The sequence below is a fragment of the Chaetodon auriga genome, chromosome 3 (assembly GCF_051107435.1).
Source record: "Chaetodon auriga isolate fChaAug3 chromosome 3, fChaAug3.hap1, whole genome shotgun sequence".
In the NCBI taxonomy this organism is placed as follows: Eukaryota; Metazoa; Chordata; class Actinopteri; order Chaetodontiformes; family Chaetodontidae; genus Chaetodon; species Chaetodon auriga.
Genome location: NC_135076.1, coordinates 16,746,144 through 16,759,929, shown reverse-complemented (window position 1 = coordinate 16,759,929; position 13,786 = coordinate 16,746,144). Strand labels below are relative to the sequence as shown.

The following is a 13,786-nucleotide window of genomic DNA, read 5'->3' as shown; positions in this document are numbered from 1 at the left end:
TCCTGCCAACCAGCAAACTGCCAGCTAATAATAAACTTTGTGCATCCAATGAAGTGTGGCCATAAACTGTTTATTGAGATGATGATTTGGCTCAGTATATGTGCACATAAAGTAAATGCATATTCTTCAATTAGAGAGATGCAAACTAAAGCAAGCACTTCCAACACACAGATCATCTTTGTTGACATGTTACTAGGAGAGGGAATGTGCCAACATATGTCTGGAGCTTAATGTGCTTAAAAAATCATTGCTGTTTCGTGCTTAATTACCCTTGTAAAAATTTGCTTGACAGTGAAGTCCTCAGGAGTTTGGGTTGATTGCTGCATGATAAGGGCGCTTAGGACTGGAAAGCCCGCTCAGGTCCCCTTATCATCTGGTGAAATCTGGATGTGCAAAGTGAGTGTTTAATGCTCTCCCCACCCTTGAGCAAGGATTCTACCCCCGACCGTTCCAGTGCTGCAGCTCAGACACCAGTTGAACAGAATTAATGGGAAACTGCCTAGTTAGTATGTTTCAATGTGATGATTTCCAACCCCGCAGCTCTAGCCCCAGGCTTCTGATGCCATTAAAACATGTTCTCAATCAACTTGTATGGTTAAATAAAAGCTGAGTTTAAACAAGAATGGCCATTAGCAAAGTACATTGGTAATGCTCCCAGATGCCACTCTGTAGTTATCAGTTTAGCTCTTGACATCGCTACTTACTTTACTCCTAAAGCTTACAATAGCTCGGGTGTCAGCCTTTCAGTGTATGTGGGGAGTACTGCGCTGTGGTTCCTCAGCACTCTTTCATAGGTCATAGGGAGGGGGGTAAAGTAGCCTTTAACGTCGTCTGTTTCATTTCAGTTTGGTTGGGTGGATGGCTGGGTGGCTGGGCAAAATTGCTTTGATAAGCTTTTTCCATTGAGATTTGAATCCATGGGATAGAAGTGTGACCTTTGAAAAAACTGACTAGAATACGAGAATACATATTTGATTGTTTCCTCTGATAGGACTCAGCTGTGACACATTTTTGTCTCTCTTTCCAAGCATCTACTGTACATGTATCAGCTACATTCTGAATATGTTTTGTTTTTACTTTTTATTTAAGTGTATGAGGCATACAGTATCCACCCCAAAGAAACAGGCAGCAGCATCCTCGACACTGACAACTCACTACAGTATCTGTACTGTTACTTAGTCCTGAACTAAGTGGCAACAGCAAGTGCATAGGTACAGTAGCTCAGTCAGTTTCTATGTGAGCGGTGCAATGAATTATTCAAGTTTTACTTTATATCACTGCTACATACCTTGAAGTTGTGCCCGCAATGTTGCACTGGAATTTGGCAGCTCTTTAAGAGATTCTAAGCAAGTTTTTCGTGGTCTGTTCACCAGGGATCTCTCATTCGCAACCGCATTCCTTTTCACATAGTTCGCAATGAGCTGATGCAAAGTTCAAGGGCTGACACTTGAGCATGCTTTAAACACTATGGGAGGTGAAAGATAAAGAGTTAGGCACTGCATTTCAAATTTCAGATATCAACAGCGGGAGCCGTGTCTAACACTTCCCCATTCAGCTGGTGAGCTGAGTATTGCAAACTAAAGAGGTGCTCAATGGGCACATGCTTTATTGGAGTGTCTGTAACGTGATGAATAGTAGACCTTTTTTTAACTCAAATGTGATATTGAGTTACTGCCAAACTACACATATTTAATGGCAGTTGGCAGCCACAGATGATTTCTTTCCAGGCAGTGACTTTTTTTTTAACTCTTTAAAACCCACCCAACTTTTGAAGGAGGTGCCTACAACTAACTATTCCTATGCTTAACTATTCTATTGCTTAACTTGGACAGCTGTGGCTCAGCAGGTAGCGCGAGTTGTCCACTAATCACAGTTCCATACTGTCCACTTGAGCAAGACACTGAACCCCAGATAGCTCCCGATGGTCAGGTCAGCACCCTGCATGGTAGCTCCCTGCCATTGGTGTGTGTGAGGATGTGTGTGAAAGGTAAATTGTAAAGCACTTTGAATAAAAGTGTAGCTGTTCAATCTCTTGATCATTTTCTCAATTAATCAATTAGTCCTGAGTCTGAGAAATGTCAAAAATCACAAAAACCCATCACAAATGCCCAGCGGCCAAGGTGACGCTTTCAAATTTTGTTTGATGACCAATTTAAAACCCAAAGAGTGGGTTGTCATCTCAAAGCCAGAGAAGTTAGGTATTCTTTCTTAAAAAAAAAAATTAAACAAACTCACCAAGTTTTCATAGCAGTCAAAGTTCTACATAGAAATCCTTCCCACGGGTGCAAAGGTGGGTGGTTGAAGGTTAGTGGTAGTGCTTGTTTTGACTCTACTGTGAAATAGATCACTGTATCATTATAATACTAACCTTGTCGATATGTACAGACACATACTGTACTGTATGTACATTTGTTTGGAATCGTTGTTGCCAGACATTCTGAATACATACGTGAAATATGACTAAATATAATCTCTGTTTTCTGTTCTTATATTCACACACTTATTGCAGTGTTTTAAGTATTAATGCTCTGACCACGCTCAACAGATTGATTCAATTCCATGCACCGTGGCAGCCAAGATAGTTAATTAAACAATAATAGTTGAGCTCCAGCTTGGAGTGAACTTAATGTTCAGTTGTTGCCTACGACAGTATTTTTCACTTCAGTGGAAAGTAAAAAGTATTTCATATTTTTAACTCAAGTCCTTTGAGACAGAGGGATTCATCTACCAGCACCTGCTTTATTTAGTTCTTATTAACTACATCCTACTAATTGCTTTGTTTTTCTCTTGAACTTGTTACTCAGTATGTTTTTTTGCCTCATGAAGTTTGCTACTCTCATAACTGTTTTTGTAATCACACTGTCACTTAGATCTCACAGCCCAGCGAGGTCTAGCACCTGGAATTAGGTTTCCTGCCTACAGTGCATTTGGCTAAATATGTCCACCTAGAAGGTAACGGTAAGGTAATTCTACGGGTCACTGAGGTGGCAGCACATGCAATCAGACATGACTTCAGGCTCCTTTGGCCCAGTTCCACTCTGGATTTTAGTAGCCTCAGATTGACAGCCAGGGAGCAGGGTAGAGGTTATGTATCAAGGCAGACTAACAGCCTGTTTTTCAGGCAGGCTCTGCACATGCTGTGATTCTACCCCTAGTTCTGGCCCACACCTTGAGTTGGGGCCAGAAGGTAGCAGCACACAATGTAGCAGCGTGGGCTGTTCTCCATTTTCGGGAGTTAAAAGGATAAATTGATGTAGAAAATGCTGCTCTATGCTATAATGGATTCTTCAGCGATGCCTGCCCTATCTGTGTATTGCAGCCCTGAAGGAAGCGTACTCACAGCTCCCCTACACAATGTGGGAAATTGCTTACTGCAACGGGACTTAGCCAGCTTTGGCACTGAATGTGAAATTAACCTTGCTATGATTTCTTTAATTTGCTTGGAGTGACATCTCCCTCAGGTGCAAGGAGCCTTTGTCAGTCTCTCAAATATCTCTCAGCATGCACTTCCACACAATTCATGTTAGGTCCCCTGGTGGTTTTACGTCACTAACACCAACAGGTTATTTTCTTACATCTCTTGTTTTTCATATTTTTCAGGATACATAACGTTAAGTCTGTTTGTGTTTACTGTAATGTCAAGGTTGAGCACTCAACATATAATGTTCTTCAAAGTATATATAAAGGATGCGATTCTTGTTTAATGGCTTCTATGACCTTTGCAAAGCCCCCTTTCTGCTGTAATCGATAGGAATACCATTTGCAGCCAGGGAAGGATGGTGCAACTAGATCCTGCACGAAAAAAATGTACTGACTTTCATTTATCATGAAAGACTACTGCCTAATTAGATTTTTTTCAAATGGACATTTGTCCATTTGTTTCAGAGGTATCTGTAATTGTGTATTTGTTCAAATGTGAGATCACATCTGCTTAGGAACAAACTCTCATCATCAGATGCATGTGACAGTATAAAACTTTCAAGCAATTTGTCTTGCATTATTTGTCATAATCAAGCCACTTTTTCATACCTCGGTGTAGATGTGGATAATTTTCCATTTTTACAATGCCATGCCAGTATTTCTTAATATGTCCATACTGAGATATAGTTCAAATTCAAGATTCACATTTTTCAATATATTGCTGGACAGTATTTCAATTACAGTACTGTCATAGTCACCAGCCACAATTAATATTTTTCTTCTTGCAATAAATGTCTGTGTGCTGAAATGAGTCAACAAAATTTCTGAATACATATTTTGGGCTCAACACAACAATCCATCTACAACCACACCGGTCCAAATTTAAACTCACATTTAGTCCTATAACTCTGAAATCTACCAGCAAACTTGTTTTTCCCCTCACTTTCATTTGTCTAAGCACTGTAATATTGCCAGTTTATTTGGCCTCCTTTTGGGGCTTTGTGAAAACTTTCTGCGCTTCTTATCTTACCAAATTAATCCAGTCATAACTTCATGCAATGTAGACCGTCTTTTGGATGTCTTTATTACAGCCTAGCTGTAATAGAATTTGTCTGTGGTGTGAAAATTAATTTGGCAGCAAAGACAGAAAGAGGGAGTGAACCATATCTCTCTATTTTCACTCCAACCATGATCAGAATTGCTCAGCTGGAAGATAAGTCCTCAGTATACCTGCCTGCAACATACTCCGTGTGATTTACCTATTTACTTGTGATTTTTGCTAGACATTGATGCTAAAGCTATTTTTCTGAGTTGCATCTACAGGTGTGTATGAACTGTCATTAGGGAAAAATGTACAGTGTGATTTCAGCTGTGTAATTATTATTATTAGAAGTTCTGGGAGGCTTTTTCTGACATGTTGCATTCAGGAATGTGTTTATTTAGTGGTTAAGAGCGAACCTGTTGTTAGTTTGTTTAAAGCTTCTTTTTTTTGGACAGCCAGACACATTCAGAGGAAGGAATATGCTTTTTGCACAGCTCAGAAAAAGCAGAGAAAAGCACAATGGCTCCAAAACAATGTTAGATTGATAGTCAGAACAAGAGATGTTGGATGTAAGAGCACAATAAGAAAAATTCTGATAATGCTCAGTGGCATTTTGTGGGCTTGGCAAAACTGATATAATCATGGTGATTATGTTGTATCTCCCACCCTACTTCATTTGGTTTAATCTTGGAGGCTCAACAAATGTTTGACCATCTGAAAGATGTCATTAGAAGCTATTTTCACATCACAAGAGTCCACAGTTCTCTTCACATTTGTGAACACTTTCTGTAATATTCAGCTCCATCACTTTAATTGGAACCCTGCATGTCACCTGTGGATATCACTACAGGGTACTGTTGAATGTGGGAGTCATTATTACTCGCACCTGTTTCTCATGATTGTTCCAGTTACATGGAGCCTTGCGTGTACTCTACATTGTATGAATTGTGCAAGAAACTGCACAGCCTTTTTCACGGCAGACATTTTGACACATACGAGCAGGAAAACCACAGAAAGGACTGATAACATTAATAATGGCTGCAATCTATTCAGAAATACATTCTAAGGCAATGGTATTGTGTTGGCAGGCTTACTGGCATGGCTCACTGGGACACCACAAAAGAATTATCAGTTCATAAAGTACAACTCTGCTTCACCTTTTACATGTTAGAAATGCATGAAAGAAAGCTATATCTTAACATTTTGTATGGTTTTAATCCTACTTGTTAGTTACCATAATTAAGCCACAGAGAGTTAAATTTTCCTGCTGTTTCAATTGGAGTTTTTACTAAAATGTACAGTAGACTGATATTGCACATCATTCCTACTGTGACTATCTCCATTCATTCTCACTGTCCAAGTTCTTAGCGTATCTTTCATCTGTTCTGCATCCATAATGTTCAGCGATGTGGAATTAACTTTGTCAAATATATTTATATGCAATCAAATGCAGGGTTCTCAAGTCAGTTAGCTGGAAGCACCAAAAAGTTGCCCAGAGATGCTATGTCATATCATATGGTCAGCCAACCACGGGTGACCCATTTAGCACCCATTCTCTTATCATGAAAGCTCCACTTGTTAGTAGCATTAGAGAACTCACTTTACTTTTCCTTTATTGATTCTTGAGCCTGAGTTGTGATTCTAATGTCTTCTCACTTTGTAGTGTCAGTAGTATGCATGTTCTGTCCTTGTCTTTAAATTCAATTCAATTACTAATTTTAGTCATTAGGTTTCAGACTTAATTCAAAAATGTGTGATTCCTTGGACTAAAAGGCTTATAGCTAAAGGGAAGAAAAGCATTGTCTGGTATATGGTGCCATACAACTGGACTTCTGACAGGGCGGCATCAGACCAGCTGCCTTGAAGAAAACAACTTCAGGCCACATGTTCAGGCATGTCAGGTAGAGTACAGTTGTGCTCTGCCAGCAAAAAAAACATTTCTGGTTGGATTTTTGGCTATTTAAAGTTGGAGTTCAGACTTGTGTCTGAAAAGATCTCGGTGCTCTGTCAGATGATGTTATTTAAAACATAATCACTCTTGTCTAATTGCTAGAGATTTTCAGTGAACTGAAATGAAACAGTAAACACTACAGACTCCTTCTCACCTGCATTAAAAGTTCTACTCTGATGTTTATTTAAATGGGTACTATATGAAAAATGTATATCAAAGTGAAGTGCAAAACTCAACTCAAAACCAGATAAACTGCTGTCAACATGAGAGGAGTTGTGTGTGCACATCTGACAGAACATCGTCCTTTGCACTTGCATCTCTCCTGAGCACCCCGATTTCATATTTCAGAGTGGAAAAAAAGAGCACAGAAGTAAAGGCTTCAAAATCGTAGTCATTGGCATCCAAGCCTCTGTGGCCCATGACAAGATCTGTAGAGAGCCGTGTAACACTCTTAGGCAGACGAGAAGAAAGCTGTTTTCTGCTGTTGTTTCTGTCTCATTGTACATGCATTGTGCCATGCCCACACCACCATCTCATACAACATGACTTATAGTTTATATACAAGATTGAATTAATTTTATGTTTAGGACATTGATTGCTATGCAACCAACTTCCCCCAGGATGTGGCGACAAAGTTGCTGTGCTTCCCAGTGGAAACCACTGTACTTGATTCAGCCATTTGGTAAATGGTAATGGAAGCATCAAGCATACTTGGCCTCATGGGTCAGTGCTTTTGATTTCATTGCCCCAGTAAAAAACACAAGTGCACACAGTGGATTTCCACCTCCTGCGTATCATAATTCGGCATTACAGTGAAATACAATTAAGCCGTGTATTAAGGGCAGTGTATAGGTCAACCATGTTAGGTAGTTACTTGGTGTGTTAGCAGAGAAATCTACACAGGGCGCTGAGACATAAAGTCCTGTGAAAGTCTGTAGTTCTTTTATAATTCATAAGTTCATTTACAGTCTATAGCAGACGTCACAAAGACAATAAACAAACCCTGCTGCGTCAGTTCTTTGACTTGTAGCATTGATCAAAGTGTGTAGTAAACAAGCTAGACACAGTGGAACCACTAATGATTCACAAACATACATAAAAGCTGTGTTTACGACAGGCAAAGTGGAGAATGAATTTTGGTAACTTTGTGGCTACAGGTGCAAAGCACAGCTATGAAACAGCTGGATGTGTGGGGGAATCAGTATGTGTAGTCAACAGGCAAACCAACATTATTTGCCCTAGCCTAATGTAATCTTAACTTTACTCCCATTCACCTTCATCAAACAGTCAAGTGTGTTTCATATGTTTACTGTAGATATGTTAATGTAAGGTCAATTTAAATATCAATGAATGTTATACTCATTCTGAATAACATGGAGAGCAAAGCAATGCTGTGCCTCACTCATTCTCAAGAACAAATGATCAATAAAACTGTTTTTCTTTTAAACACATATTCAAAGTGGAAGTCCCAAAGATTTCAGTAATTGATTTGGCAACATCTGTACTCACTGGTGGTATGGACAAACGTGGTTTACTAGTACCACTTTTTCCTTCATTCTGTGTGCACATGGCATGAGGCTGTGGACAGCAGGCCGCAGTGAAACTGAAAGTAGTTTGTTACCTTGCTGAGAAGTTGGAGGTTTGTAGCCTGTCGCCTGCAGCTCTTCATCTAACAGCTCTCTGTGGCTCCCTCTTGTTCTATCACTCCCTGCAATATGTCAACGATATCGGTTAAGTGCAAAACTCGCTGACACACACATTGCGTTTCTTGTGACTCCTTCATAATACAGTTCTACTTGAGTTTCACAGTTAAATGCTTTTAATGTGAAGGTGGACGAGCTGGAACAGTTCAGTTTGCATAAGCAGTAACTTAATACAGCATTTTCTTCTGGAAATGTTGAGGCAGACCCAGTTTGGAAAACTGCAAATATAAAGATATTGCACATCTTTTATCAATGGAACATAGGCTCAGTCACCTTTTTTTTTTTTTGCTTCATTTGACGGTAGTGACCTCACAGACATTTATTCAAATGAAAATCTATGGGATTCTAACTCTAACTCCACAAGTTTACTCAGCCAAAAGAAATTCCCTTCTCACAAACACAGATAAGATCAATTATATTATTTTCTAACAATGTTATTATTGTAAGTAGTATTGTTGCAAGAAAGACAGAGTGACAGTGCTGGCTGCGGAAAGAATGGAGGAAATAAGAGAGGATTTAAGCATATGGTCCAAGTGCTCGAGCTCTGCCACAGTATGCCTTCACATGGGCAGTCAGTCCATTGTGCTCCCCTGTTAAATGAGCGTGAGTTGTTCAGGAATTATTAACAATCTTACAATGGAGCATTACTGACATTTGTGATGTTTCTTATCAGCAATATGACAGTATTTTAGTGCCTTAACTATTACACTAAGAATTATGGACAATGAACCATTGTTGAATGTTTACGTTTTTCACAATGTTATTTTATGCATTTTTTTGGTTTTCCCTGCTGTATTGAAAATGTACTGAACCCTGACCTTAACACCAAGGTATATACAAAACCATGTTTTTTGTGTACCGTTACACCCCTAGTGAACTTATAGATACAAGGTATAGAATGAGAGAACGTTAACAGTCTGAACGAATCTCTCTTTTTTTGGACATCAAACTTGCACTGCACCATTTGATCACTATACTGACACACACTACGCTGCACATCCCCTCCCACATCAGTGGGATTAAGTTTAAAAAAACTGTGTGCACCCAACAGAAAAAAAATTTCTTCTTCAGTGGTGCAAAGCCCGGCCATGAACCGTGCACCGCCAAAAAAATAGAGCCCTTTGTGTTATGTCTCCGTCCCTGTGCTCTCTTAGAATATTAACAGATCTGTTTTTCAGACACATCCGGTGCTTGTTTATGGATCAGTTTTTCAAACATTTTTCTTCCCTTTGCTGTTGTTTGTGTAGCCACCAGTATCTTTGCCAAGACTCCATTGTTTCCACTACAACAGTGTGAGAAGAGACAAGAAAGCTCATTATTGACAATGCCTTCAGTTTCAAGTTTTTTGACATAGCAGCAAGCAGTTAAAAAGCCACCAGGGTGGAAGTGGCATTATATAAGTATTCAGCTCACTTGCAGGGGAGATTGGCAGCACAGAATGGCAGTATTTACACACTTGAAGCATGGATTGTCTTGATTCTGGCTCTTCTTTTATGAGATGTTGCTGAGTCAGCGTCGGGTCTCAGTGGTTTTCTGAACAGTATGTTGAGCTCAGTTTTGCTTGATTGCGCACTCTGTTTGATCCTCATGCCTCCCAGACACATCCACATCTTCCATCCCAAGCCACCATTACCACCATGAAAAAGTTGTATATAAATAGATTTCACACTGAACACAAATGGTTGGTAAAAACAGTGTTGCCTGGTCGATCTATCAGTCGAAACTAAGAAGTATAAATTTAGCATAATAACATAGCAATGATGAATACCTAATATTTGTGATTATTTGCAGGTGACATATTGGTTGTCACTTTAACACAACTTGAAAAATGTCTGCTTTTTAAGACAATGAATTGATTATTAAGATTCATTTTTGTCAGTCAACTAATCAATTCATTGCAGCTGTAATCTTAAATAATATGAGTGGCGTATCCATGCTAACATCGCTGGCACTGTTGAGTGAGACAAACTTGTGTTGTGTTCTTTTGTTCTGGATAAAATTGTGTGTTTTGTATTCTCACTTAATTATACTTGACAGCGTATCTCATTATTGCTTCTTTCCAGTGAACAGTACTTTCAGTTATTACTAGCAGCACATTAACAAAAAAAAATCATATCATCTGTCACCTCTAACAATGCTAATATACAGTATTTGAATGTGTCTTTTATTGATTGGAGTGGACATGTTTGTGTGGACTGGTGCTTCCTCCGGCATTTTAGGTGCACTCCGCCCCTGCTAATGTGTCAGTCATGGTACTTTGCTGCTTCTGCCTTTGGCACCGTTAGCGAACTATAAAGCACTGACATGTGCATTGAGCCATTGGATTTGTCTGTCTTCCAGGAAGTAGCTCTAACTGCAAAGTGTAGAGTTGAGCAAATGATGAGTGGATGACTGGGAATACACCATTATTTCATTTCCTGCCACCGTATCAATATAAATGGATCAATGCACCGCTAATCCGCTGCTACTTTAGGATGCAAGGAAGGTAATCAGGAGTTCAATACAATACCTAATCACATCGCATCTTCTACTGAGGAGTAAACGTAAAGCTATTAATCACAAATGAGGGTTTTTCCTACATGCTAACTATAGGTTGCAGAAATCCTACAGCTACACAGACAGAATGTGTGTGTGTGTTTGTGTGCTGTGTTTGTATTCTTTGTAGACACATTGTAAGTTCTTTGCCTTCATTTTTCTATTTCCAGCCAGGAAGTATGACAGCGGCGAACATCTTAACATCACCGGCATCACAAGGGACCAGGCTGGAGACTACGAATGCAGTGCTTTAAATGACATCGCCTCTCCTGACACCAAAACAGTAAAAGTCACAGTCAACTGTAAGTATATCTCTTTCTTCTTCCTTGCTTCCCATTTTTATCCACACTGGCCTTGCAGACGCATGAAAGACACTGGGGCAGTCTTCAATAACACTAGTGTCATGTCTCTGTGCACCTCAAGAAAGTACACCTGCTAGAAGTTTGAAGAAGCAGAAAGCCAGAGCTTGAAGTTTCTTAATATTTAATGTGAGAATTCCCTTTTTGTCTGTGCATGTAGGTGATTAATTCACGCTAAGGAAAGGTCTGACTGTTCTAAGCACTATGCCATTATGCAGGTAATGAGTCTTTCAAAAGTGTGAGGAGACAGTAATGAGGAGCCGGGGCATTAATGAATGATACAGGGCTTTAGCTGTGGTGGTCACATGGAAATCACCACTCGTACGTATGAGCAGGAATGGGTGCTTGACAATTATTGCCATTCCCTCTCTTTTTAAAAGTGCTCCTTTGCTTCACTGTTATTCATGGAGGTTTCTGCGTTGATGCCCTGTTTTAAATCTCACTTTTGGCAAAGCTTATCAGGCAGGCGGCCACAGAGACGGGCAGGGGGGGAGTGAAGGAAAAAAGCCTCCTCCTGGCCCAATTACTGAGTCATATCCTGAAAGTTAATCAGGATACTTTTCTCATTCAAGTTTTAAGAAACACAGTTATTTTATATTATTTCCTACATAGATTTAACTACGTATGTATTTCTTTATTTTTTTTAGAAAAGAGTCCAATAATGCTTGTACTGTGTTTCCATATCTCTGTATTAAGACAGCTTGCTTTCTGGCTTCGTTATAAAACAAAGTCTCGTAGCAATTTATTTCTCTGTAATGCCTGGCTCTAATGAGCTGGGTCGAAGTTGAGTGTTGAAGGCCAGTTATTTATAGCTCTACTGAGACATGGGTTCAAGAATGAAAAGTGCTTTGACAACTGGCACTGTCTTTATGTTACAGAACAAAGAAGATATTCACAATGACTGATAAGGCATGTCATAGACGGACGCCGGATTTTAAAGTGAAACAGCAGGGGTATGTGGGTTTAGTGTCCCAACAGAGTGAATTGATTGGGAACACTTTCCTTTGCTGTCAGACAAAGTCGCCACAGCTTGAGCACCGGAGCGATACTTTGGGTGGGAGTATGCTGTAGTTCGTCAAGTGTTAAGGCAGTATTTGCCCAGAGTTATCTGAAGCTGACAGAGCTGTTCCTGTCATTGACCGGTTACTCATTCTTTATTATTGACCACCATGTACCACAGAGGAGAATTGTCCATATATCTTTTGTAGACTCCTTTAATACATTTTAATGGTTTAGAAATTGGTTTATGAAAACTATTTATGATTTCCGTTTAATGTGATATTTTACATAATCCTTTAGGTATAGCAGAGATTAAGTTTCTTCACTTCAGACATAGAAAATTGTCTCTAATACCAAAGAGGTTACTGTATAGGCTATAAACTCACTCACACATTACTTCTACCTTCTGGACTGAATAATTGAGGTTCTGTATCGCACCCAGCCTAATTGCAACACATCACAGTTCTTTCTTGGATTATTATATATAAAATATAGACAATTTGTTGGATGCTGTTATCCAAAGCAGCAGCAGGATCCTGAGTGAATACTCTGACGAGAGACTGTAAGAGTCAGTGTCCATAGAAAACCACTATCTCCAAAGTGTTTCTTTTCACGAAGGAAAACAGCACAGTAAAATAAAATAATCCCATAGGTTTTAAATGTATTTCATGAACCTGATGGGTAGGAGAAATATCAGAAGCCATAAAGTAGCATGTAGTTATCATTAAAGAACATGTATCAGAGAGTGGACCAGTGGACATTAAAAGCTCTCTTGTAGCAGTTCTGTGGCACATTTGCCATGTCTCTCTTTATTCAAAAATTGTCTGCAGTAATTAGTTTAGCCGAGGTGATGGGGCAGCCGGCGTCTCTACAAAGTGTAAATCTCAGAGCTCCCTCCCACTTAATTCATAAATATTTCATAATGTCTGACACCCTGTTTGAGCTATGGCCAACGTGTAGCTCCATGGAGTCAGACTTTTCTGGCCTCACTAGCACCTTATACATGAAAGGTCCCGTGTTTTATTGCCGCTGTTCAGCATTCAAACTGCCATGCAACTATGAGACCTGCATAAACAATACATGTTGCTGACATTAAAGCAGCACAAAGCCACTTTGGTTGTAGACATGTTGAGATGGCAGCGAGAGGCAGCTGTTAAAAGAAATCTTAACTTCACTGCCTTATTTTGTGAAGCTTTAAATAGTCAGCCTTTCTGCTCTCAAAACATTTTGTAAATATTTTTATTTATGCGTGTATTTTCCATGACAGTTTCCTCGTCCCTCTTCTCCCTACGTGGAGACTTGTGTCAGATGTGCTCATTTACAAAGATAAGGGGCAGAATAAATGAATTAAAGGTGTCCTTTGGAGCGGCTGATATGGCCATAGCAGGCAGAATGTGAGCCAGCTGGTAGACACTCCTCACTGCCTCCTCTCCACCCTACTGCAATTCTCCCTCTGTGAAGGAAAAAGAGAAGCATTTGCACCATATTCCAATGTGCTGTATCATCCATGCTCCACTGTCACACATCAAGCTTCATTCACTGAGCCCCCAGGAGCACAGGGTATTGATGAGGCTTTGCTAAACTGTGCATTAAGATTCAGATGTTAGCTGACATTAAAACTCAAACACAAGAGAGGATGATTTCACAGGAAGAAGAAATTAGCTTTATTTACTCTGTATAGGCACATGTTCACACATCTGTTTTACTCAGCTGACAAAAATCAGCCACTCAGCCTCATAAAGGCTGTCCTGGGAGACTCTGAAGGGGGCAGTCAGTC

The 13,786-nt window shown here is 39.7% G+C and overlaps 1 protein-coding gene across 3 annotated transcripts in view; it reads left to right on the top strand.

Moving 5' to 3' along the window:
• Window positions 1-13,786, top strand: part of negr1 (neuronal growth regulator 1) — a 133,779-nt gene that overhangs the window by 72,155 nt on the left and 47,838 nt on the right. For all 3 annotated transcript variants that reach the window (XM_076725828.1, XM_076725825.1, XM_076725827.1), the window contains exon 4: window positions 10,822-10,953. In XM_076725828.1, coding sequence (XP_076581943.1) covers window positions 10,822-10,953 — 132 coding nt within the window. The remainder of the gene's footprint in view (window positions 1-10,821; window positions 10,954-13,786) is intronic.